The following is a 24696-nucleotide window of genomic DNA, read 5'->3' as shown; positions in this document are numbered from 1 at the left end:
TAACATGTGCCTTTTTTCTTCTCAAGACTCTAGGATGAAAATCGAGAGTTCCAAGGATTAAAGTTCAGTTTGAGCATTTATCACTTCGGATCAGCAACAAAATTAATCATACTTATATAATCAAAATCGAACTGCGACAGAATACACAACATTTCGTTCTTTTCAATCGCATAGAAAGATAGAGAAAATAAAATAAAATAAAATAAAGGGATTACCATACCAGGAGTCTCATCTCATGGTGGGTGTGGTCTGGCTGTTCGCTCCTCTTCGTATGCAATCATATACCCAAGACACCATTATATTATAACACAAGGAGAAATAACAAGCTGAAAACCTTGACTGCGACTGAAAATCCAGAGAATATTATTATGAAGCGTGTATGTTTGTAAGAAAACAAAAGGCATTCATGTGAAATTTCCAATAACAGTCAATATAGCTTGATATTCTGGGAGGAAGGGCAATGGTACAATATACACAGATTTCTTGTGCTAAAAATCCATGCAACACGTAACAGCCTTGTTTCACCTAGCAAAAAGTTGAATTGCTAAGAGTTTGAAAATCAGAACTTGCCCTTTCCATTTCTACCAATATTGAGAGGGAAGGAGAAAGAGACGGAGAACCGACTTTCATGGGCGGGGGTAAAGAATCATCAGCCCCCCCTATTTAACACTGGCCCCCCCATTCATGATGTACACAAGGCTCTAAAGTTACAGCCGCCTGTAGAATTTTTCTTCCCACCTGATCAATGTTGCAGCGCATGAGTTAGCCCAATCAAACCGGTTCTTGAAAATTTACATTAGTTCCCTGTTTGATTAACATCTTTTTTGTCATCTTCTGCCTTGGGAGATCCTTCGGTCCCTTCCACCATCACCACATCGTCAGAAGCAGTTGGGCTTAAATTTGGATTCTCATTACCCAATTCTGACTGTTTTGAAGGATCAGAACTGGGGTTCTCATCAGTAGACGCCGGCAATTGTGCAGTAGCAGTTTCCTCATTCTTCTCCAATCCATCGGTAGATGACGAAGGTTCAGCTACATCTGGCTCACTAGGTTTTGATCCAACTGGAATCTCACCATTGGGTAGAACATCATCAGATGGATCACCAGAGTCTGAAGTCTCCCTCCACTCAACCCATTCGGGTGGTTTATCAGTTTCACCATCTCCCATTTCTCTTAAGTTGTCAGACACAAGATGTGTACTGTCTTCTGATTTTGTTCCTGTTTCCGGAGAAGATGTTGCAGTGTCAACCAGGTCATCATCTTCACCAACAATTACGTTATCATCACTGCTGCCACCAATAACATCAGCCTCCTCTGTATTAGGCGATGGAGAAGCAAGTGAACCAATTGACCGTTCATTGGCAATTATTTCATCCTCAAAAGCAAACCAGTTGGAATTTTTAAATAGTGAGCCACTGCACACACCAAGACATGCAAAAAGAACAAAGTCAAACAACTGGGATTGCATGTGAACACACAAAACTGAACTATGACACCATAGAATATAGAACAGAATCAGTAGAATGAAAGCACGGGCAGAATCACTTCTTTTTCTAATAAATATACTGAGAAAATAAAAGCACAATAGGAACGCCATTCCATGCCAACAAATCATCTAGAAACCTATTCTCTGTATCATAGGGCCACCACGCCAAAGAAGAATCAGTACGAGCCTTGTGATCATTAAAAACTACCACATTCTTCAATAAGCATGTAAGCCAAAATCGCAAGAAGCTACTCAGGCACCCTAGCAAATGTAGTACAAGCAGCATCCCTGCCATTCTAGTCAACAGGTACACATTGGTTTTCCAAAAGGCAATCGATTCCTGGTGTAGAGACTTGGATTGGTGAACCTAAAGCCTATAAAAGGTTGGGTACAGCCTACATGCATGCACACAATCCATTTATCCTCCACATCATGTAACAGCCAGATGAAGCCGATCTTTTTTGTGGGTTGGGGTTTTAAATATGCTATATTAAAGGATTAACAAGAAACAAAGTAAATCGTTGCCTTGATAAAAATTGCTTTCAACTATAATCAGAAATGCTATAGTCTTATCATTAAGTGGTTGTTTTATATAATATATTGTATTTCTCATTGTTTGGAACTTCAGAATTTAAATTGCGAGGCATTATGATCACTGGAAAATAAAAAATAAATCCTGCAGGGAACTGGGAAGTATGTAATAAACTCTCTTAGAAGTTATTACACATTATACTTAACAAAATGTTCATTTTAATTCAAACAGATGCACACTTGGCAACTGCGCTATACATAAGGTCTTTACAAATAAGTGCCTCTTAAGCTTTTAACTACACTGGCCCACATGAAAGAACCATAAGCTATTCCAACTCCACATCCCATAAAAATGACGCCAAAAAAATCCAACAAAAACAGAATAAAAAGACAGACAACGCCCTCCCCATGGGCAACAGTATATTTATAATTCAGAACTAACAGACAATAAAAAGTCAAAGAAGACCTTGTGCCTACCTTTCTTGGTCATCTCCCAGACGCAGTGAAGATAAAACAACTTCTGCAGATTCATCATCAAAATAAACATCCTGCCAAGTATCCAGGTAAGAAACATATCCACTATTCATCTATTTCCTACTAAAACAGCCGCTATCAGGGGAAAAAGGGACAAAAGTTGCTATCTACGATACATATGATATGCATGTGTAAGAGCGATTATGACAACTACAATGCAAGATATGCACTGAGCTCTTGTTCTTTTTCCCAACTCAGAAATCAATCCTTATAGCAGGTCCTTCGGAAAAAGAAAACTAAAAAAATGGCAAGCAATGTTTTACATTGATGACTCAGAATAACAACTCGCATGGATGAATTACGAAACATTATCCATATTGAACTGCAAACTAGCTCAATTGTTAACATATTTCATTAACCCAACTAAGTTCAAGGCCCACAACTTGAAATGATTATTGGATGGCGCATCATTAAAATAAAGGTAAATGACCGAAATTAATTTTTACATCTAGTGCAATCAACTACGATGCTAAGGGAAGTAGCTCAAGTCGAGGGAAGACTAAAGGGAGGGTTATGAAGACGTCCTCGTAGAGGGAGTTTCGGGAGGAGTATTAGTCTTAAGGGAAACAAGGGGTTGGGAATGGGGAGGTGTGTTCTATTCCAATTCAGGCTTGGTGTATTTCATATAGATTTCTAATTTTCACGGGCATTTTGGGTCATTAGAAGCTCTCTAGTATGGGCTAGGCGTTTTCTTGTATACGTCCAGTGTATTTGGTTACTTCTATTGATATATATATATAATATTTTTACTTATAAAAAAAAAAAAATTACATGATAGACATGCATGCTAACATCATGTCATTCCACCCAAAAGTCCAATTCAGATAAGATTACATTGCATAATTTCCATGTTAAATAAAAAGAACATTCTGGATTGCTTATTTTAATTTAAAAATGCAATAATGAATGTAGGTAGACCCTTGGGGGAAAGGTTTAGTAAATAACTCTTAAATAGTAATGTCCTACTCAATCCTTAAGGGAAGAAAATATTCACATATGGACCTTTTTGGAAGGGTTTAATATTCACATATGCTAAAAGATCAATCTTCCTACATCGACTTCAGGCCAAAGTCCTGTCCTTAATGTACTTTCCTGATTAATGCATCAAACTTACTGGCTGAAAAGTCAAGTAACAGGAGATATTCACAAGTGACCAAAAAATGATCCCTTCAGAGATACTCATAAGCAACCAAAATACGATCCCTTTCATAGATGATCATGCAACCAAAATATGATCCCTTTCATAGGTCTAAGATCATTTCCAAATTAAACTAGGCCAGTGAAAAACCAGGAAATAACCATCAGATCCAATTTTCCTAACTCGAATGGAAGAGTAACCCCAGTTAATTCTTTTTTTTTTTCTTTGATAGATAAAAATTTATTAATATCAATAGGCACACCAGTTAATTCTATTCAGAAGATCAAACACCAAGAAGTCCGTAATGTATCCCATACCTCATCATCCCGTTCAAGTGAACCATGAGCCTGAAAAGTATGAACAAGGAGTTGCATAATAAACAACTATCTAACATATGAATAGTAATTGGAAATTGATGTAGGGTAATAGGAATAATGATAGGACTAATTTAGAAAGACTAAATAAAGATCAGTACACTGTGAAGTCAAACGCAGTGTGGGCCATGGGCCTTATAGGATTATGTAAGAGATGAAGGTAAATAAAACTGCATTATCAAAAGTTACAGTACTTAATTGTTGAATATATGTTAAAAACAATGATGAAAACACGCCTGTTTGGTTGAATATAGTTGGACTAATGACACTCCATACCAATAACTAACATGGGATGATAGGACTGATTTAGAAAGACTAAAAAAGATCAGTAAACTGTGAAGTCACACGCAGTGTGGGCAACAGGCATTATAGGATTATGTAAGAGATGAAGATAAATAAAATTGTATTATCAAAAGTTCCAGTACCTAATTGTTGAATATTTTTTTTTTATAAGTATATTAATAAAAGAATTGGCAAAAGCCATGTTCAGTACAAAAGTGAGTCCTAACTACGTAGGAGCCATAGATACAAGGATAATTGTTGAAATATATGTTAAAAACAATGATGTGATGCTTGTTTATCCAATTAGTAAGCCTATTTGGTTGAATATAGTTGGACTTAATGACACTCCATACCAATAACTAACATGACAACAGGGAAACATTGCGACATAAAGCAATTTTTTTTTTTTTTTATAAGTAAACTTAAAGCAAAAATAGGGGCTCATCATTGTTTTTACACATCATAATGCCTTGCAAACCTAAGGCACACATCATTTTGCCTAAGATGGTGAAAGGCATTATGATAAAAGTACATAATAGAATTGCTGTACAAAATCATGGCATTTACAGCAAGGGATGATTTTGCCTAGGATTTACAAAAGTACAGCAAGGGATGAGTTTTACTAGTGCACCATGTGCCTTATATTTTCATACTAGGCAAACATAGTGAACATGATTTTGCAGTTTTTCAACCCTTCTTCAATCTTTTTTCCTCAGATCCTAGGCTACCACCCCAAAAGCTGATAAGGTAAGTCTTGATGGTGCTCATCTTATTTAATTTAGCCTCATAAATCCTGTACTTTTGTGTTTCAACCATTCATACTTCCACTTGGCATGTGTTTCTTATCTAAGAATATTATAAAGCACTAAATAAGTTCTATGTTAAAAGTTTTAAAAGGCACCTCATCAATATCATCATTGCTGTAAATGCCATATCGAAAAGCCTGGCTTAAATTATTAGCCAGGGCTGCAACGTCGTAGTCCCTGTCCTGGTAATCATCATCATCACTATCCCTAGTCCGATCTTGCAGTGCTGTTGGTCGCCTGTTAGAAATGATTAAATCATGATAAAAATGAAAATATGAGGCAGAAAATGAAACAATAAAAAAGTCACGTTTTTATTTTTTTATCGGTAACGATTTTATTGATCAAAAGAATAGGCAATAGCCCAAATATACGAAACATATATAAGAGCGACGCCTAAGAATGCTAGTTTAGAGATACTAGGAAATCATGAATAGCCATGCCATGAAAATCAATTACAAACGACCAATGGAGTAAAGTACTGAAAAATAAAGTTCTAAGCTCATCCATTGACCGCACTTGACCTTCAAAACTCCATTCGTTCCTCTCCCTCCAAATACACCACCATTAACATATTAGAACCATATTCCAAATTGAAGCGATGTGAGAGTTACCCTGAATGTCTCTCCAAGAAGCGAGGAGGATAATTACCCGTCTCAACATCACACAAGCTAATCTCATCCGAGCAAAGACTTCATTCCACAAAGTCCAAGCAATCTCACAATGAAATAGTAGATGGTCAACCGAATTTGCACTCTTTTTGCACATACAACACCAATCCATCACTATGATTTGACGTTTCCTTAAGTTTTCTAGAGTGAGGATCTTTCCCAAGGAAGCAGTTCATACAAAAATTTTGCCTTTAGGGCCGCATTTGTCTTCCAAAGACTTTTTGATGCAAATGGATTTGTATTGTGCTTAGTCATGGCTTGGTAGAAAGAGTGGATTGTGAACTTCCCTTTCTTAGAGGGGCACCAAAAGATCATGTCTTCGACTCCCCCCAACAAATGGGTGGAGTACCTAGGTCATAGAACAACAAAAATACATCAATTTCTCAATTTTATGCATCTCTAAGGAATGTAACATTCCATTGGGGAATACCATTAGACAGTATGAAGAGGTCCGCAATCGAGGCTTCTTTCATACTTGCTATACCATAAACTTGTGGATAAGTTTCCTTGAGTGCCCTATCACCACATCATAGATTGCGCCAAAATCTAATTTTGGATCCATCACCCACTGTAAAGTGGGAGTACATCTTGAATGTGTCCCAACCTCTTCTTATATGTTTCCATAGCCCCACACCATAAGGTCCGCTCACCTCATTGGAACACCATCCTCAATATGGTTCACCATGCTTCAATTCGATGACGATTCTTCACAAAGCCCCCCTTTCCTTGTGGTATCTCCATAACCACATTTTTATATTACATATGATTATGTTTATGTTTATGTTCTCAATTTTATATCCCACGTCTCAAGGGATAGATAATAAGGAATAGACCAATCCATTGTTCTTAGTTTTATAATGGATATGATTGGGTGGATCTTACCCCTACAAACCCCCCCTGCTCTTACCGGAGAAGTTCCATTTGAGCAAAACTCATTGCCCATAGATACAGTAAGATGTTTCAACAAGATGGCCTGCTAATTGTGATTCCAACAATAGTGGATGAAGGTCATAAACAACCCCCACCCATCAGAGGGTTCAAATGCAAGATTGGTTTCATAGGACCTAGATCTTGCTTTATTGGACCATTCATATAGCTATTATCATCATCACCATTATTATTACTATTGATAATTAATTATTCATATAACTAAAATAACTATAAGAATAAAGTTTAGTTTCATTTTACTTGAGGTTGAATCAGAATACTTTTATCCTAAAATGTGAGATGACTAGCCGGTGGGAGTTTGTTGATGGAAAGATAGTGGGAAGGCCTTCCTCAGTCAAAGGTGCCCCGTACGCTTCGTGTTGAGGTCACTGACGGGTAGTCCATCCGAGAATAGCTCCGCACAGAAGGAAAGGGTAAGGCACTTGTAGGAGACAAGGCTATCAAGTGACATTGGGAGAAGTGGAGGGGGTCTTGTGGGCTGTCAAAGCTCAATTGACGAGAGTCATAGAATAGTGAGTGATCTCATGATTAAGGTGGATAAGGGGCTAGACCTAGTCGTGGGTTTAGGTGGCAGGTTGAAAATGGACAGGGGGCGTAGATCCTGTTTGAAGGCCTCAAGTGCACCGGCAAAGGACGTTTAGACTCCGTCACAGATAGGGTCGTTGGACGCCGGCATCGTTGTTCACGCCGGTGTCACTCAAGACTTCGGTAGCTTGTCGTCTGACTGCCCTCAGTCACCAGTTGCTAATAGGGTTGGTACTTTTTCCAGGGTTCACTTTCAGTTGAAGATGGAGGTCCTTCCAGGGTCTTGAGTACTTTGAAAGAAATTGACGAGCCTCTTTTAGAAGATGAAAATGGAGTAACAGAAGGTAGTGCTTCCCCTAATTGCTCTATGCCTCCTAAGGGAGCAGTAGCTTCTAACAAAGTGGCACATAAATGATCATCAACACAAGCAATGTCCACGTCGATGGAGGGGAGGAACCTTTAATGGTGACAGCAACCATTTAGCGATTGAGGAGGTTCGGGATTTGAATGCAAGATATGGCGGGGAGGAAATTATGGCTTTGTCGTTGGTGCCTTGTGAGAAGGAATGTCTAGGGTCGGGAGTGCAGTTGGGTACTGTGTCTGGGGATAATATTGTTTCCTTGGTTTCTCTTCCTCTGATAAACAATATAGCAAGTTCACCATCGGATTGGGTTCTACATAAGGTTAACAAGATTTAGCATATCGTGGGGCTCTCACATGGAGGATGTGAAGACCAATTTAAAGCACTACTCACTGCGATTGATGCAAGCCACTCGCGCAAAACCAAATCAAGTTTTAAGAAAAGCAAAGAGTTAAAGCGTCTTTCTTGGGCAATCAACTACAACGCTAAGAGTGGTAGCTCAAGTCGAGGGAAGACTAAAGGGAGAGCATTATGAAGACGTTCTCATAGAGGGAGTTTCGAGTAGAGTATTAGTCTTACGGGAAACAACGGGTTGGGGTTGGGGTTGGGGTTTGGGGAGGTGTGTTTTATTCCAATTCAGGCTTGGTGCATTTTGGGTAGTTTTTCACAAGCTTTTTGGGTCATTAGGAGCTCTCTAGTATGGGCTAAGTGTTTTCTTGTATACGTCCAGTGTACTTGGTTACTCCTATTGATAATAATATTTTTACTTATAAAAAATATGTGAGATGACTAGCAACATTTGACATAAAGAAACATACCCACAGGCCCACTGATAGACATTTTCAACTGCATTCCGCTTTGATAGAACATTTGTATGCCAATCACTCCATTCACTATTTTCCTGTCAAATGAAAAACCACTCAAAAATGAGTTTTGAAGATGAACAGTATGAGGGGAATATGGCATTTAACTTTTGAACTATTAGTTCCATTTAGTTTTGGGTGTCAATTGCATTTGATTACAACCCCACAAGCAAATGACTAACTAAAATAAAAGTGGATGCCCGGTATGGAAGCAACAGAATAAAAGATATCTACTGTTATAATCTTTTGATAAATACTCATCCATATCTCAATCATTGATGTTATTCAGATATATTCCGAAACAAAATTGTGAACTAATAACTTTTACAGGGCAAAGATCCATCATAATGACTGAAAATAATATGGAGCCCAATATAAATACTTCAATAAAGGCAGACCAACGATTCAAGACTTGGTAATACACCTGCAAAAATGCCTGAATCTCGCTGTTGCTATTCCCCAATTGAACAAGTTTGTTGGATATACGAGTTAAGTGTCCAATATTCCCTATCCTTGGAGGCAATCTATCCTCAGCAGGGACAGTTGGCTGCAGAAAAGAATCGAAAAGCATAACATCAGATGCCACTTCCACATGCACAACAATCTTTGTATTCCAAAAACAGAAAAAGAAAACTGAGGCTTGTCTTGGCATGGAGATATTAATCATTTATAGAGGAATAGACCACTACCTTGTTTAAATCGGTTGACAATTTATCATTATTTTCAGCTTCAAGAATTCTCCCAACAAGATTGCACTCATGAAGAAGATGATCAATAAAAGGAGCATTCTTGCTCTCCAAACATGACACTAGTATGTTCTCTATGTGATGATGCAGGAAGTTATTGTATGGGTACCTTCACAAGAAAACAGAGGAGTAAGGTTTAAATCCCATCACTCTTCATAAAGAACACATTTTTCTTTTAACCTACTCAAAGAACAAGTCTAAAATTCTTTGTACAGCTCCAAGGCGAATTAATTCCTTCTCTGCAGCTTCACTTCCAGCGGTCACTAAAACTGAGATGAACTCCACAATCTAAAAAATTCAATGAGTGGTAGGAATCAGTATAAACTTGCAAATATGGTAACCAGCATCTGTGAATATAATCCATAAGCAATGGGTTTTGCTAATATGTAAAAACATACAAACAAATTAAGATGATAAAAAATCAGTAGTCTATGATTATAGATAGAAGAATGACAATGAATATTCACTGCCAGTACGACACCAAATAGGATCTCAAAAACTCAAATAAACAATACCTTTAAACGATGTTTTCCAAGAGGTGGTTGTAACTTGCCATAAGTAGTTAACAGGACATTCCCCGCAGATGAAACATCCAAAAGCTTGAGTAAATCACCTGCAAGATAAATCTGATCAATATTTGTTTATTCTCCCTATAGAATGCATGCACAAAACTATTTAAATAGGCAATTCTATTCCCCAGGATCTCCATATTGATTCGAACACATGATCCCTTACTAATTTTTTTTTAATTGATAATAAAGATTAGGCGTAGCCCAAGTATATACAGGTCGTATACAAGAGAAAACATCCGAAAATCATGAAAGCTTAGCCCATTGAGATCTACACCTAGTGCGCAAAGAAACAAAGTGTTAAAAAATAGATGTGTAGTCCATTCAAATCTTTTTTTTTTATAAGTAGTAGTCCATTCAAATCTTCACCAGGTTCCTTACAAGTTAATTCCCTTAAGTCCAATACTATCATGCTAATCAGCTCAGAAGTTTCAGTGCTCTCCGTGGTTAGTCTCTCCGTCCTGCAGGTTCTAATCCAAATATGGATTCTTGCAAGCTGACCTCTAATAATATTAAAATTACAAACCAACTACCAATGCATCTTATGCATTTCAAGAATGAACATCACTCCTAGGCATTGCTCTTGTATATGACCCGTGTACTTGGGCTTTTGCCTATTTCTACGATCAATAAAACCTTATTTACTAATTTAAAAAAAAAAAAAAAAGCATTTTCAAGAATAGATATAGAACTTTGAGTAATTTACATATGTTGATGACAAGACGCGTCCCTAAATAAGTTTACCAGTCTACTATATTCTAGGTCCATTGCCCTATGCTTATGTGCACATACTTGTCACCCTCAACCAAATAGCAAAATTGCGGCCCAAAACTGGTTTGTTCTAACATATCAAATAAAAAAACTCATTATAACTAAACAGGTAGATCAAAACTGACATGAGTCACATCTTCCTCAATCCCCATCCTTACAGAAGTGAAATTGAAAACATCACAATAGCAGAAATTTTGGGAAACATAAAGGAAAAGGGGAAGGCCCAAGTAAATACAGCTGATGGAAATCACACAATGTTTGCATGAGTACAAAAAAGAATTAAGGGAAAAGATGATCAGGGGAATTAACTGTTAAATAAAGTATAACAAACAAACACCAACATGAAAGAAGGTACCCTTACTTAGGCTTTCCAGCATGCCTTCAACTGTCTCAGGATTAGCAGTTACTTTAGAACCTTGAGTTATTTGGCGGTTGTATGTATGATACATTCCCAAAGTTAGCCTCTTAGGGTCTAACAAAGATATGCATACAGACAAGGAGTTGACAAGAACAGAATTTGGTCGTGAGTCTTCCAAGGCATGACGAAATAGCCTTCCTATAAAACTGGAAAGACCAAAACATAGAAACTTCATAGAATCAGTGGAAAAGTCATAGCAGAACTATACGCACATTTTCTACTCAACATGAGATGAAATACATGCTACCTTGGGCTGGAAATTTTAGCAGCAAGCCCGGGTGGAGCAAATCGTGTAATAGCACAAAGCGTTTCTGCTGCATTAACATGAACTTCAGGAGAGTCCTGTAAACATGTCCCATAAACATTCCTCTAAAATCAATCCACAGTTCCTCTACCAATAAATCAAACTCATCAAACAGATGATCCTCTGATCAAGAAAAGCAGTACAGCTATAGGCTGGCATGATTCCATATAACTATTTTTTTTTTTATACTGCCTCAATTCTGCATGTCTGTGGGCAAAGATAGACAGCAGAAACGAACTTGGAAAAAAGATTTGAAACAGATTTCAGTTCTTAAACGTGCTAAAGTTTGCGCAACAATTGACCAGCAGGCAGTAACAAACAAAATTTAAAGGGGGGAAATAGGCTTACTGTGTTCCAGTGTGCATGTGGAAAAGCACGTGCGTCTAAACTTTTGTAACACCAAACTTCCATCAAACTGTTAAAACATGTTTTTATCCTACCAAAACATATTGTAATCCTATTGAGTTTTCAAGTTCCCCATATGGAATATACATCGCATTGTATAATAGAAAGATTTCCCAGTACTGGTGTGGCAGTAGCATCGTTGGCTAAAAATCTCCTCTTTGGACAGCAAAAACAAAAGCTTTTCTTTTTATTGGCACCAGGTATCCGAGAATAGCGTCCCGACTAATCCCGAGGGTGCACAGGCCCTCACCAAGGAGTTTCCTGAAAGTACACATCGGATAATTCAAGGGAAAAATCCCCGAATCTGATGGCCCCTAGAGATGATTTGCACCCAAAGGGATTTGAACCCACTAAAAACAAAAGCTATGGGTCCTAATAAATGTATGTGGGAGTTTATTAGGTTATACATAGTATTTTGCTTTTTTTAGTTACTTTTCTTTTTTTTGATAAGTTTTTAGTTACTTTTCTTTAGTTTCCTTACCTATCATACCTCAGACAAGCTAAGTAAACATCGGATCATTTTGGTGAATTGGTGCTATATGTGTAAAAAGAACTGGGAAAATGCAAATCATTTGCAACTACACAGTGAGGTAGCCAAAAAGCTACAGAATGACTTATTTGACAGAGTTGGGTTAGCTTGGGTAGTGCCTTTAAGGTTGATAGGCTTTCTAGCAGACCAGAGTGGTTTTACATGGCAGTCCACAAACTGAACATGAACATGGGGTTTACTTCCAATATTTTCAGCCCGCAAGCAATGATCCACAAACCGTGAACACGTCCTTTTTCATTTTCATTTTTTTTTTATAAGCAACACATCCTATTTCACCAAGGTCCATGTGTACTAGAAAATCGAAAAGTAAAAGCCTTGTGGTTCAAAATCTTGTACATAAGAAATGAAATACAGAGCATAGCATGCAGGAATCCTATATGAAATGAAAGGCTGAAATTGCAGGCAGCTATTTGACTTCTGGAAGAAGATAAAAGGCTATTATGTCCTCCAAAATGTTTAGTCTGAATTATCAGTGTCAGAAATCAGTGACAGCAAAAAGAGGCACACAGAGTAACATGCATAAAGCAACAGTATAATATAAAACAGAATAAAAACTAGGAAAGAAGAGACCAACTGAGCAACGAGACATAATCATTCGCATTGACAGGTTTTTAGCATAATTAATGTTGCTTACTGAAGCATTGAACTTGTCGACAATCATCTCTAGCACATCTGTGTCTTCTATCCACTGCATTACTTCGACATAGTTTGTATACATATGTTCATCAGCACCAATCAGACGAATTAAAACCTGTTCAACAAGGAAACATGTCTCATAAACCATTCTGCAAACAAAATTACACTAAAACTATAACAGCAGGTGGGGTCAAAAGTTTAAAGTGACAATCACTGTTGTTTAACATAAGACAAGAAGATGTGGAAAAAATTAAAAAAAATTAAAGCACCAGTGAACACTAATTCTGGTTATACAAATGATAAACATCAGAAGTATCCAAAACCCATGAAATACCAGATCAGACCACAAGAACACATGCATGCAGACAGCAGATAGCATACAGTTGCACTTGAATATGCACAAACACATACACAGGATGTTCAAGACCAGAACCAATAGATAAAGGTAATCACCAACTAACCTCCATGATAGATGTAATTCCAATCAGGTCAACTAGCTTCCTTACTATATCCTGATGGGCCTGGACAAATGCACAAGGCATAATTACATATTAAAACATAGAACTAAACAGATCAACCCATAGTAGAGAAGCAGCTTATAAGAGTTACCCTATTATTAGTCCGCGAAAATAAAGCTGAATGGAGAAGCAAGAGTTACTCATTAGCATACAGTAGCAAGATATTATTACTCGTCCTAGAAAACTTAATAACCCATAGTTCTCTTTTCCAAAAATCTATAAAATATATGTACTCAAGATTTTGCTAAAACTCAAAACTTAGCCACAAATAAAAAATAATAATCCAGAATACTTCTAAACACTTGTTTGACCCCCAAAATAAAAGAAGTAATTAAATATCATTTTCTTAAACTCATAATGCTTTTTTCAGTCCTTCATTAAGTCTATTCAATCACCCCATATTCTTGTTTGCTATTTTTCTCTAGGCTGATGCATATGTTGATAAATTTTTTTATTACAGCGAAACATAGAAGCCTGTTTTTCATTTATTCTCAACACAGTAGGTTGACAAACAAAGTAAGGGAGACTCTAGGATGAATCAATCCACTAGCCCCTTAATCTCTAATACACGAACATCAGAGGAATGGAGCTACAGTTGATTAAAATGGACAGAACAAATACAGAGGCACCAGAAAGAAACACCTTCCTGTACATCAACACAGACTTTAGATGTGTTTTTTGTTTTAATAGTATTTCTACCAACATGCACAAATAATGGATAAATTTATTAGAAGCAATGACCATCTCACGATAATTATTAAAAGCATACCAGAGAGAATATTTTGCGAACAAACAATTCACTTACTTGAATATATCGCATAAAAGGGACTGTCTTACGCAAAAACAGACATATGACAACCTGGAAATAAGAAATTAGGGCACATATGGCCCTAGAGAATATGTCATTGATAATTTCTTTAACACAAAAAGGAAAGTGAAGAAAAAAAGAGGAGCTTAGATAAAAGATATAACTACAAGCACATAATGAAACAAGGACCATCCTACCAATGCAGAAGATAAACCTAAAAGTTCAACAAAGAAGTACCTTGCTGAAGTACCCAGCCAATAATGTGCTATGGGGGTGTTCTGGTTCCAAAAAGGAGAATAACAAATTCATCAACTGCCAACAAGCAACGGACAAAGGAAATCAGTAACAGAAGTAAGGTTTCAAAGACATCAGGATGTGAGCACATAAAGTTCCTCACCTCTTCATCCTCAACTAGTGTTTTGAGTATTATATCAACTTCACAAGTAAAAATCTCACAGGCAATAAAAGGAAACCTGTGAACACAATAATTTCAAGAATATCAATCACAATATACATCCAGGTTTACAGGAGCATCTGGGAGGCAAAAGCATCCTACTTGAAAGTTCGCCTCTTTTCAGCATCCTCAGAAGCTTCTTCCACAATATATCGTATGAGCTGTTCAACCTGAACTCTTTCTCGCAAACTACAAAAAAGAAGAAGGTAAAAGGGCATATAAATAAGGCCAAAAGAAAATGAAATGAAATTCACTTCCCAAGAGTATTAATCAAATCACCGTTAACACTACTGTGAAAATATTAGAGTCAATTTTCTCTATATGTTATTTGTGAAAATTGAAATCTAATCCTTACTCAGCAACCCTTCATTTACAGCTTTAACCAAGGCAAAGGAGATGAAAATTACTATTGAAGGATGAATTTGTTTTCCTGTAATAAAAAGGATTATTTTCCGGGGGATTGTGAAAAATTTATTGACTCAAGTACAGCATCATACAGTGAAGAATTTACATTTGAATCGTTTTCCAGACATAATAATGACAAACCATTATGATGTATCCTATACAATGTATCCTATACAAAATAAAAATAAAAAATAGAACCATGGGTATTGCAACAATTCACTTAAGCATATTTTGCTAATCTAGATTAGCAATGAATTTATAGGAGGCATCCACATCGATATACTAACACAGAAAACTAAGGCAGATATCTAATATCAACTTATTTAAAGGCGACATAATTTTGCAGTTTCAACACTGGGCCATATATATAAACAGTGAACCCATCTGAGAGAAGGGGCCATGTAATACTGAACCACCGCCACAATGTAGGGGTGACATGCAGAACATGTCAATCTGACCAGATAGTGCAATATTCAAACTTTGACGTGACATTTGGTTCTAGGAGGGAATGAGACCACAGGAAACAAATGCTTACAGCTCTTTTTTTTTATCAGCAAGTAAGAACATTTTTTCATTTTTTTACCATGGTCCAACGTTTATGTCACCCATTTGTTTATTTGGTTTTGAAATATATATGAGCTAATTTGCTGTGAAGGCTTTTATAAAATAAAGAATTGTAATTTTATGTATGCTTTTTTTTTAAATGCTTACAACTTCTTAAAAGGAGCATCCTTCACTCTTTCTTTTTTTTTTATAAGTAATCCTTCACTCTTTCTAAGACTTGAAATGGGCATAAAAATTACTACAAAGGTGTGGCCTTCAAGGCATCAATTGCTATTCCATCGACTAACCAACAAGACCCAATTGAGTAACACCTCACTCACTCTCACATTGGGCGGATGAAGAATGATAGGGGTACGAAAAAAGTATATTGAGTGCCAAATCCATATAGGGGTCCTTATTAAGTGATCTAAACATTATAATGATTTCAATAAACTCCAATATGGGCCTTGAAGAGGATGTCAAGGATTTAAGCAAGAAAGATTGCACCACCAAGCTAAAACCCACCTCGGGTGAGTGAAAAATGATATAGGTGAATGAGTGTGATATAGGTGCATCAAGTGCCATCTCCCACATTGTTTTCTAGTCAAGTGTGGAACCGGGCTTCATAATGATTTTAATGGTCGTTACACTTAGCCAGAGACACTCTTGATGGCGGTGCAAAATAAGACATCATGCATATAAGTCATGTGTATGGAAGGATAAATAAATATTATATTTAATTAACTTTGAAACAAGTTAAATATTATCTTCAACACATTTTTGAACCATTAATAAAATTCACTTTCTTACATTATACTTTAATTTCGTACTTTTTGTTCGATCATCCATGCTAGAATGGTAAACTGCTACCAAAATGTATTTAACTTGGCACTACTTTTATTAATGCTTTGTATATTACCTCCTTTCAAAAAATAATTATAATAGATGGGGAAAAAAAAAAGGAAATTATAGTTGAGAAACTTTTTTATAACGTGAAGCCTCACCAAAACAAAGCCCTTTGGACCCACCCCTTGGGAGTAAACCCCGGATACATTTTTTTTACAAGTAAAAAGAAATATATTAAGTCATGAAAATAGGCAAGGCCCGAGTACAAAGGGGGTATACAACGAGCCTAGATACAAACTATAAGGTAAACCCCGGATACATGACCCTGCCAAAACTGTTATAAGGTAGTCCATGGTAGTCCAGAGGTTTTTTTTTTTTTTTTTTTTGATAAGTAAGGTAATCTAGAGGAATTACCAGTGTGGAATTGAAACAAGGTTGTCTAGATCTACAACCGATCCCAAACCCTCCCTTTGACCACTAGGCTACACACCGACAGGTAAATTAAAGTTGAAACACTAAATGTTACGCTATAACTCTTAACCCTCTTCTCCCTAGTTAAAATATCAAAACATGACGTCACATCTCATAATATCCTGCAAAAAAAGACCTTCCCCCAAAGTCATGAAGCATCAATAAGTTCTCATACATAACAATGAATCATTGAAAAACAAAATAGCTTGAAAGTAAAAGATATAAGAAACACGTAAATGAAAAGAGCATTACAAATTGATAAGGCGACCATTAAGAGCTTTGCATTCTTGAATAATTTCATCTTCGTCAAGAAGCTCCTCCAATGTAAAATTTTCCTTGTCCAAAATAGTCTCCACCTGCAAATGAGCATATATCAAGAACAAATAAGATAGAAAAATAAGAAGCCTAATTGGCTAATACGTTCAAAAGGAATATGTTTTACCTTTAAAGTAGCAACAAGCACATAATAGAAGGAAAGCCAGGTAAGATTCCTTAACCAAAAACTAGAATCAAACAAAGGTCGATTTATAAATCTTTCAGCCCTCCCACTAGAGGCATAGAAAACTGTATCCCTACTAATTGGATCCTAGGTAAACTAGTTCATGTCACAAAATTGCCTACCGAAATAGTATGCAATGGGTTGATATAGAATTTGTTGTGATGTAACACACTAAGTGCTTGTGTATTAATCATTGGAGCAAAAAATGAGAGTTAGAAAATCCATATAAGCGGCTGGCCCTTCAGCTAACAGCTATGCACTTCATACAATCTAAACAAACTAAAACACCTCATATGAAGTAATGAATCCTTTGTCCATCTCATACCTATCCAAAAAAATCTCATGCCTTGTATATTGTGTCCCTTAAACTTGAATGGTGAATCCTATGAATGATGATTTACACATCCTGTCTCCACAAAACAGAAACATATGAATGGCATTCACCCATCTATCCACCACCACTTTTTTCTAAAGATTCATTGCTCCATTTCTCCTTGCCTTGCTATCATCCATCTTAACAGCCTCACCAGCATGTAACTTAGTTTTTTTTTTCGCCTTTCACTTCCAAGTTTCATTATAACCACTTGCATATCATCATATGTATGTATAGAAGAAGCTACTTAGAGGAGCTTCAAGACTTTGTATTCCATGGAAGCTGTTTCTACCCAAAAATGAAGTAATTAAAGAGAAATATTGAAATGCTAATTCCTCAATTTCATTAGCTACCTATAAAACGAGGCTCAATAAAGTATACGAGTATCGTATATAAAATGACAAAATGTTTCTCTTATTTTGATAGGATGAAAATACCCAGTTTTATCGATCAGCAGGGGAACTCTTATATGCTATCAACATGATAGTTCAGTTTACACCCAGCATGGAGATAGAGTTCGATCATTTGCATGAAAGGGTGCTACCTACTCCATACAAGTTCTAAGGCATACAATTTTAATCAAATCCACTTTTGCTTCACCAATCGAATACATAGTAAAATCATAGTAAGTATCCCCTTCCTTACGACCTCCACCCACATCAAAAGTATCTGTAGGTATCTTTGCCATTAACTTTCAACTAAATTCATCACCATTTGTAGTTTGGCCAAGAGTGCAATCACTGCATGCTTATAAAAAGTGCAATGTATGGGATCCAATGTTTTGGAAAGCTAGACTTAAGAACCTTCAAGCTTTCAAATTTCTATGTATGTCAAATTGACATTTGCAGTATCTGCTTCGGTGGATTTGCATGGTATCCACATAAGTGCTTCATGGGATTCCAAATTATAAAGCCCATTCATTTCTAAACCTTTTAATTATAGCAAAGGTCAGCTTTTCTACCACGCAGACAAGCCAACATTGTCCTTAACTTTGATAATAGAGGGCTTACACATAGATTTGCAGCCTTCCATCAAACCATTTCTTTGCGGAGTTACTCCGAGGTAGAAACAGGTATGCTTAAAAAGTTCATTCCGTGAAATTCAGACTGGAAGTTCAACTTAGCTGTAATAAATACTATAGCAATCTGATGAATCCCTAATTAAAAAACTAAGGAAACTTAGGAAGTTAGAGGAACAAATAGCAGAATTTTTTTAGTCTAATTTTTCATGATGTGCCAAAGTCCCAGATAATGAGAACGAGTACTGGTTTTTGGTCCAAAACAACGACTAAACTAAATTTATAAATCCAATTCCGAAGTCTCATCCTACATTTTATCACAACGAAACAGAAAATCGAAACAATCCACGTCATTGAATGCACCTCCTATAGTATAAATATGCTACACATTGAATGGAAGAAACAAAACAAAACCCGATCCAAGAACTCACGGGAGACGTAGTGGACAACCCTGCCATACGCCAAAACATTCTGAATTCTACAGAGAAACCTCCTCCACAGAACGAAACAGACTCAGATCTGCAGCGCTAAGAAACCCTAGCGCAGCCGCCTCGCCAAACTTCCGACCAACCGCGGATTCACCAAACCCCGACCGACGAGAGCGTAGCAAAGATCGAAACAAAACCCTAGAGTCTGAACGGAGGCATTGGATTAGATCGAATCCAGACCACGCTGTGCGAGCGAGGAACCGAAAAATAAAAACCTGCAATCGCGGGATGGAGGAACGAGAGTATTTGGAAATGAATAGGCTCAGTTGCGCTGAAAATAATATATAATAATAATAATAATATATATATATAGATATATGAGATATTTATTTATTTATTTATTATAATGACGTTTATATTAGGGACTTGGGTATTGAAAAGTGGCAATGATCCGCCGCAGTTTTCCTGTGTTTAGTTAGTAGTTGCCTTGACGCCCCAAATGTTGGAGGCTTACTGTCCACTTGCTGTACAAGCATTTAATGCATAACCAAGTTTTTTCCCTTTCTAATTTTCTTTCCATAATATTCATAAGATAATGATATCAATAATTCAATTCTAATAAGCACGAGAATGATGCGTGCTTACTGTTGTAGATTTGTATTATTACACATGGCAGTATGCGATTGGATAAGAGAAATGGATGATAAACAAGAAGGAAAAAGCCTTGGAACAAGATTCTTTCCATATTTCTCTTATATCAAACTCAAATAATATCTCGTTTATTTACACAAATAATTAAATTATTTTATCTTATTTTTATAATTTTTTTAAATTTTTACATAAAATATAATAAATAATTTAATTTTTTAAAATTATAAAATTATAAAATAAAAATAATATTATAATAATATTTTATTCAACTTTTAACTTTAATTCATCTATATAATCAAATAAGATCTAATTTAGTCAAACTGAGGCAACAGTTAGTCTATGTGGGAGAGTTGTCATTTGATGAAAGTGAACATTTTTCATCGGCATGGGACCAAGCTATGTCTTATTCGTTTGTCTCTTTTAATGTTAATTTCTTCATTTTTTATAATTAATGCTATTATTGTGAACAGTAATTGTCATATATATATATATATATATATACATGGTATGTAAAAAGCCATCGTTTATAACGGAAGAATATCTAAACAAACAAAGCAACCGGCTTACAAAATAATCACCAAACCCAACATATAGCATAAACCTCCGCTAAAAACTACCAACAACGAATATAAGGTATATCCCACCTCTCCAAATGCAACATACCCTTCAATTCTATAGGAAGCAAATTATAATCATTAAAAAATCTGTTCAACCCCTCCTCTCCATGCCTAGTAGGGCTGAGTACCGACTCTTTTGGAGTCGGAGAGCCCAACTTCCGATTCCGACTTTGACTTTGTCGAAAGTCGAATCCGACCTCCGATTCCGACTCCGAGACGTACAGAATCCGATCCAACTCCGACTCCGACTTATTAGAGTAGAGTCGGAGCGAAGTCGAATTTTTTTATTTTTATCTTTTTTAACTTCATATTTTACTCACTTAAAAAAAGAAATAGAAGGCTTTCAATTTTCAATTTTCTCAACATTATAATCTTAACTAATTAAACTTTTGATTATAACAAAAAATACAACTAAATAAAACAAGTAACATACTAATGTCTAATACTAGTATATCACTATCGTTAATAGTACCCTATAGTAATATAACTATATTAGTATTAGTTATAGTGATTTAAATTTTAGTATATATATATTAGTATAAGTTATAGTGATTTAGTATAGTTATAATACTATAAGTTATAACTATAGTCTATATTAATATTACTATTAGTTAAAGTGATTAACATAATTATATATTAGTATTTGCTATAGTGATTTTAATTTAGTATAACTATATAATAGTATTAGTATAAATATTATACTAACTATATCACTAATTGTATTTGACTATTAGTACACTAATGTCTAATACTAGTATATCACTATAGTTAATAGTATCATATAGTAATATAGTATTAGTAATTAATACTATAGTGATTTATATAGTAATTTATATATAGGCTTAAAGTGATTTACTAATTTATATATAGTAATTAATACTATTAGTAATTTATATGAATAATACTTTAGTTATTATACATTAGTATTATATGTTATTATAAATTTATAGATTAGTGTTTATTCATTAGTATTACAATATTACATGTTGATGTTATTATGCATCTTAGTGTTTATAGTAGTATATTATAGTCATATACTAAACTATTATTAGTCAATTTAGTCCATATATTACAGTATAAATATATTATTTAACTAGTATATTATTGAGTTTAACTAACTATATAAGACATAGTTGTATAAAATTTAAATAATTAATATATAAAAAAATACATATTTTTATAAAATATGTATAAAATCAGAGGTAGAGGCGGAGTCGGAGTCAAAGGGCCATGTCGAAGTCGGAGACGAAGGGTCGGAGTCGGATCAGAGTGGAGCGGAGCGGAGCGGGAGTCGGTTCATCAGTGACTTCGAATCCGACTCTGACTTCCAAGAAGAAAAAACCTCCGGCCCGACTCCGACAAGTTGAAGCCGGAACGGAGTCGAAGCAGAGCCGGTGCGGAGTCGGATTATCGGAGTTTTGCTCAACCCTAATGCCTAGCCAGATAATCGACCACCATATTCCCTTCTCTAAATTGATGAGAAATATAAAAAATAATTTCTAGAAGCCTCAAGAAACTCTTCTTAGAGATACACATGACATGACTTGATTTAGTATATTAAATTATAAAATTTGTAGGGTAATTATATTTTTTTTATTCTTTGAAGGAAATAATTGATTTTTTTCCCATAAATTAACGGAAAGTTTTCAAGTGCAGGCCAAATCATACGAACAGGCAGAGGGTTTTTATATCTGAATCTTAAGGTTGTGTTTGGATGTTGAAGTGAGTTGAGTTGAGATGATAAAATATTGTTAGAATATTATTTTTTAATATTATTATTATTTTGAGATTTGAAAAAATTGAATTATTTATTATATTTTATGTTGAGATTTGAAAAAATTATAATGATGAGTTGAGAGGATTTTTAAAACCAAACGAAGCCTTGAATTCAGTGTGGTCATTATGTAGAGGGAATTCATATTAATTTGTGCGTTGGAGATACAAACTTGTGAATAAGCTAAAGATTTCGTTTTTGTAAACTTCAGGGGGGCATATGAATAATCAATATGGCAATATGCAATGGGATTGCATGACATCAAGGCAAAGGAAAAAATGAGCTAATAAAACCAGCACGTTTCTATCTGTGATCAAACAAAATGCATGGCTGCTTTGATTCTTTCGCCCCCACAATATATCTAGATTAATGGGTATCAATTCAGCCGGAAAGAACAAAAAAAGTTGCAGAAAAAGAAGCACCCAGCCTTGTTTTCACTTTCTGTATACTTCTGTTGTAGCCTACTAGTATATATATTGCAGCCATTTTTAACTAGATCGAGGAAAAGCTTCAACATTCTAAGCGCGCCGCAGAGGAGAACCCACGGGCGTGTTTTGGTTGGACGCCCTCGCTTCCTGCGCATACAACTGCTGAGGATTATATGTAGGTTCTAATCCCAATGGCCCACCACCGCCGGCGGACAAATTCGGGTGGTGGAGCCCACCGGTGAATCCTGATTCGTACATGTAGAGTTGATCAAGGGGAATGTCAGCGTCGGGCGAACGTCCAACGCCGCCGGAGACGAAGAGCGAACTTAGTATTGTCGGCTCACCACCCATTTTGTTGTTGCTGCTGTTGTTCATCGTAGACTCCCTTACCGGCGACGCTGTGGTTGAGCAATATTCTCCTCCGCTACCAACCACGACAGTGCTGCTCGGTGTTGTACTGTTATTGCTCGTTCTCCACGACCCACAAAGCGGACAACAGCTCATACCCTTAAAACAGAGAAGACCAAGATGTCCTCAGTAATGCTAGCTTAGTTTGGTCAGCGAGAGAGAAAATGGAAGGGAAAGAAGTTACGTGAGAAGAGCGGTAGGTGGTGCCGTCGGGCTGGACGACCCAGCCTGCCTCCTTGGCGAGCTCGCGGAGGACCTCGTTGATATCGGCGCGAGGGGAGAGGTGGTAGCCGCCGTGTTTTCGTAAGCCGTGAAAGATGTTGGTGGTAATGGCCCTCCTCTGCCTCTCCCTCATCTTCGTCTTCTCCTTCTCGCTCTCCGTCCTCCCCACTGCTCCCGGTTTCCCAACAGATCTCTTCATGATCCCCAACGTGGTCCTTTGCTGTGCCCCACCACTCGCTTCTCCTCCCAACATCAACGCCTTTGCCTTTGCCTTACCCGCCGCCGCTTCCTTCATACTCTTCCTCTTTCACTGCTTCTCTTACTTTCTCACCTGTTTCGTGTCTCTATAACAGAGGAAGTCTAGCCACCTTTGTAGTTGAAGTGGACGGACGTTTTTAGGTAGTGATCGGACGGTTGGGGGAGAGCCACGTGAGGTGGGGCATTTTGCAGTGGACGGTTGTGATGTGGGAAGAAGTATAGGGAGAATAGGAGGGGAATTTATGTACTCTCTCTTCTTTTTGCATGAGACGGGGAAGGTGCAGGAGTCACAAATGCGTGTTTCAGCCCTCCAGAGAGAGTGGGTTATGCGCGTGAAGTGGGGCGATGATCGATATATATTAGAGGGGGACAATGAAGAAGGAGAAGACTGATATGTAGGGGGGGTTGGGCTGGCGGCCGAAACGACAGAGGGTACGTGATTGCGATCTGGCTATCTACTGACACTCGGATACAAAAACGGAGAGTTTTTTACTGCTGCAGATTTTGGTCTAGACTGATTCTGTAAAAGTGTCAATAACAATATTAACAAGTTATTTTCAATGGCCTTTATAAGAACATATTGTATTCTAATTTACATATAATTACAAGGAAAATATAGACATATAACACTTTTTATATATAAAAAAAAAAATTCAATTTACAATTTTTCGTATAGACCATTTCTTCCGTTACATTTCACCCTAACTTTCTCACTCTTCTTCTGCCTTACCTACCTTACTGCCGCTCCTACTCAAGTTCAAAGCTCAACCACATCGAAATTGTCACTCCACCTCTCTCTAGTCCTTATTGTTTCTCCACTCCTCTCTTCTCATCACCAATAAGGCCTCGGTAATATTATCCCACTCTCTTTTGTTTGTGTTTGAATTGGGTTGTTGTATCTCCCTATTGGATTTCTACCTTTCTGGTTTTTGGATATACAATTTGAGACTTGTTTTGTTGGTTTTTTATTTGAAGGTCTATAGTTTTGTGCTTGTGAATTTCATGCTCTATGAGCTTTTAGAATTTGAGGAAGATTACTGTGAGGGAGGCCGTTCCTAGT

At 36.6% G+C, this 24696-nt stretch overlaps 2 protein-coding genes across 2 annotated transcripts; both read right to left on the bottom strand.

Moving 5' to 3' along the window:
• Nucleotides 1–340: 340 nt before the first annotated feature.
• Nucleotides 341–19611, bottom strand: LOC108996557 (serine/threonine-protein phosphatase 6 regulatory subunit 3-like). Its single transcript, XM_018972504.2, has 19 exons — nt 19282–19611; nt 17213–17316; nt 14798–14884; nt 14639–14714; nt 14479–14553; nt 14239–14292; nt 13377–13436; nt 12914–13030; nt 11268–11362; nt 10964–11166; nt 9778–9875; nt 9447–9550; nt 9206–9371; nt 8941–9063; nt 8472–8554; nt 5247–5388; nt 4007–4036; nt 2495–2565; nt 341–1415 (listed from the first exon to the last, which is right to left on the bottom strand). The coding sequence occupies exons 1-19, from the start codon at nt 19318–19320 to the stop codon at nt 797–799; spliced, it is 2346 nt and encodes a 781-aa protein (XP_018828049.1). The 5' UTR covers nt 19321–19611; the 3' UTR covers nt 341–796.
• A 3227-nt stretch (nt 19612–22838) lies between these two features.
• LOC108996532 (protein BZR1 homolog 2-like) lies at nt 22839–23673 on the bottom strand. Its single transcript, XM_018972468.2, has 2 exons — nt 23341–23673; nt 22839–23255 (listed from the first exon to the last, which is right to left on the bottom strand). The coding sequence occupies exons 1-2, from the start codon at nt 23671–23673 to the stop codon at nt 22839–22841; spliced, it is 750 nt and encodes a 249-aa protein (XP_018828013.2).
• Between the last annotated feature and the right edge of the window lie 1023 nt (nt 23674–24696).

The sequence above is a fragment of the Juglans regia genome, chromosome 3 (assembly GCF_001411555.2).
Source record: "Juglans regia cultivar Chandler chromosome 3, Walnut 2.0, whole genome shotgun sequence".
NCBI classification, from domain to species: Eukaryota; Viridiplantae; Streptophyta; class Magnoliopsida; order Fagales; family Juglandaceae; genus Juglans; species Juglans regia.
The sequence above is the reverse complement of the archived record's forward strand: the minus strand, read 5'-3'. Positions and strand labels throughout refer to the sequence as shown.

Coding starts and splice junctions, on each gene's coding strand:
- LOC108996557 (XM_018972504.2), bottom strand. CDS start 19,320: ATGTTTTGGCGTATGGCAGGGTTGTCCACTACGTCTCCC. Junction 11,363..12,913: donor TCGACAAGTTCAATGCTTCA/GTAAGCAACATT, acceptor ACATGTTTACAG/GACTCTCCTGAAGTTCATGT. Junction 8,555..8,940: donor AGATTCAGGCATTTTTGCAG/GTGTATTACCAA, acceptor TTCATTTGACAG/GAAAATAGTGAATGGAGTGA.
- LOC108996532 (XM_018972468.2), bottom strand. CDS start 23,673: ATGAAGGAAGCGGCGGCGGGTAAGGCAAAGGCAAAGGCGTTGATGTTG. Junction 23,256..23,340: donor CCACCTACCGCTCTTCTCAC/GTAACTTCTTTC, acceptor CTCTGTTTTAAG/GGTATGAGCTGTTGTCCGCT.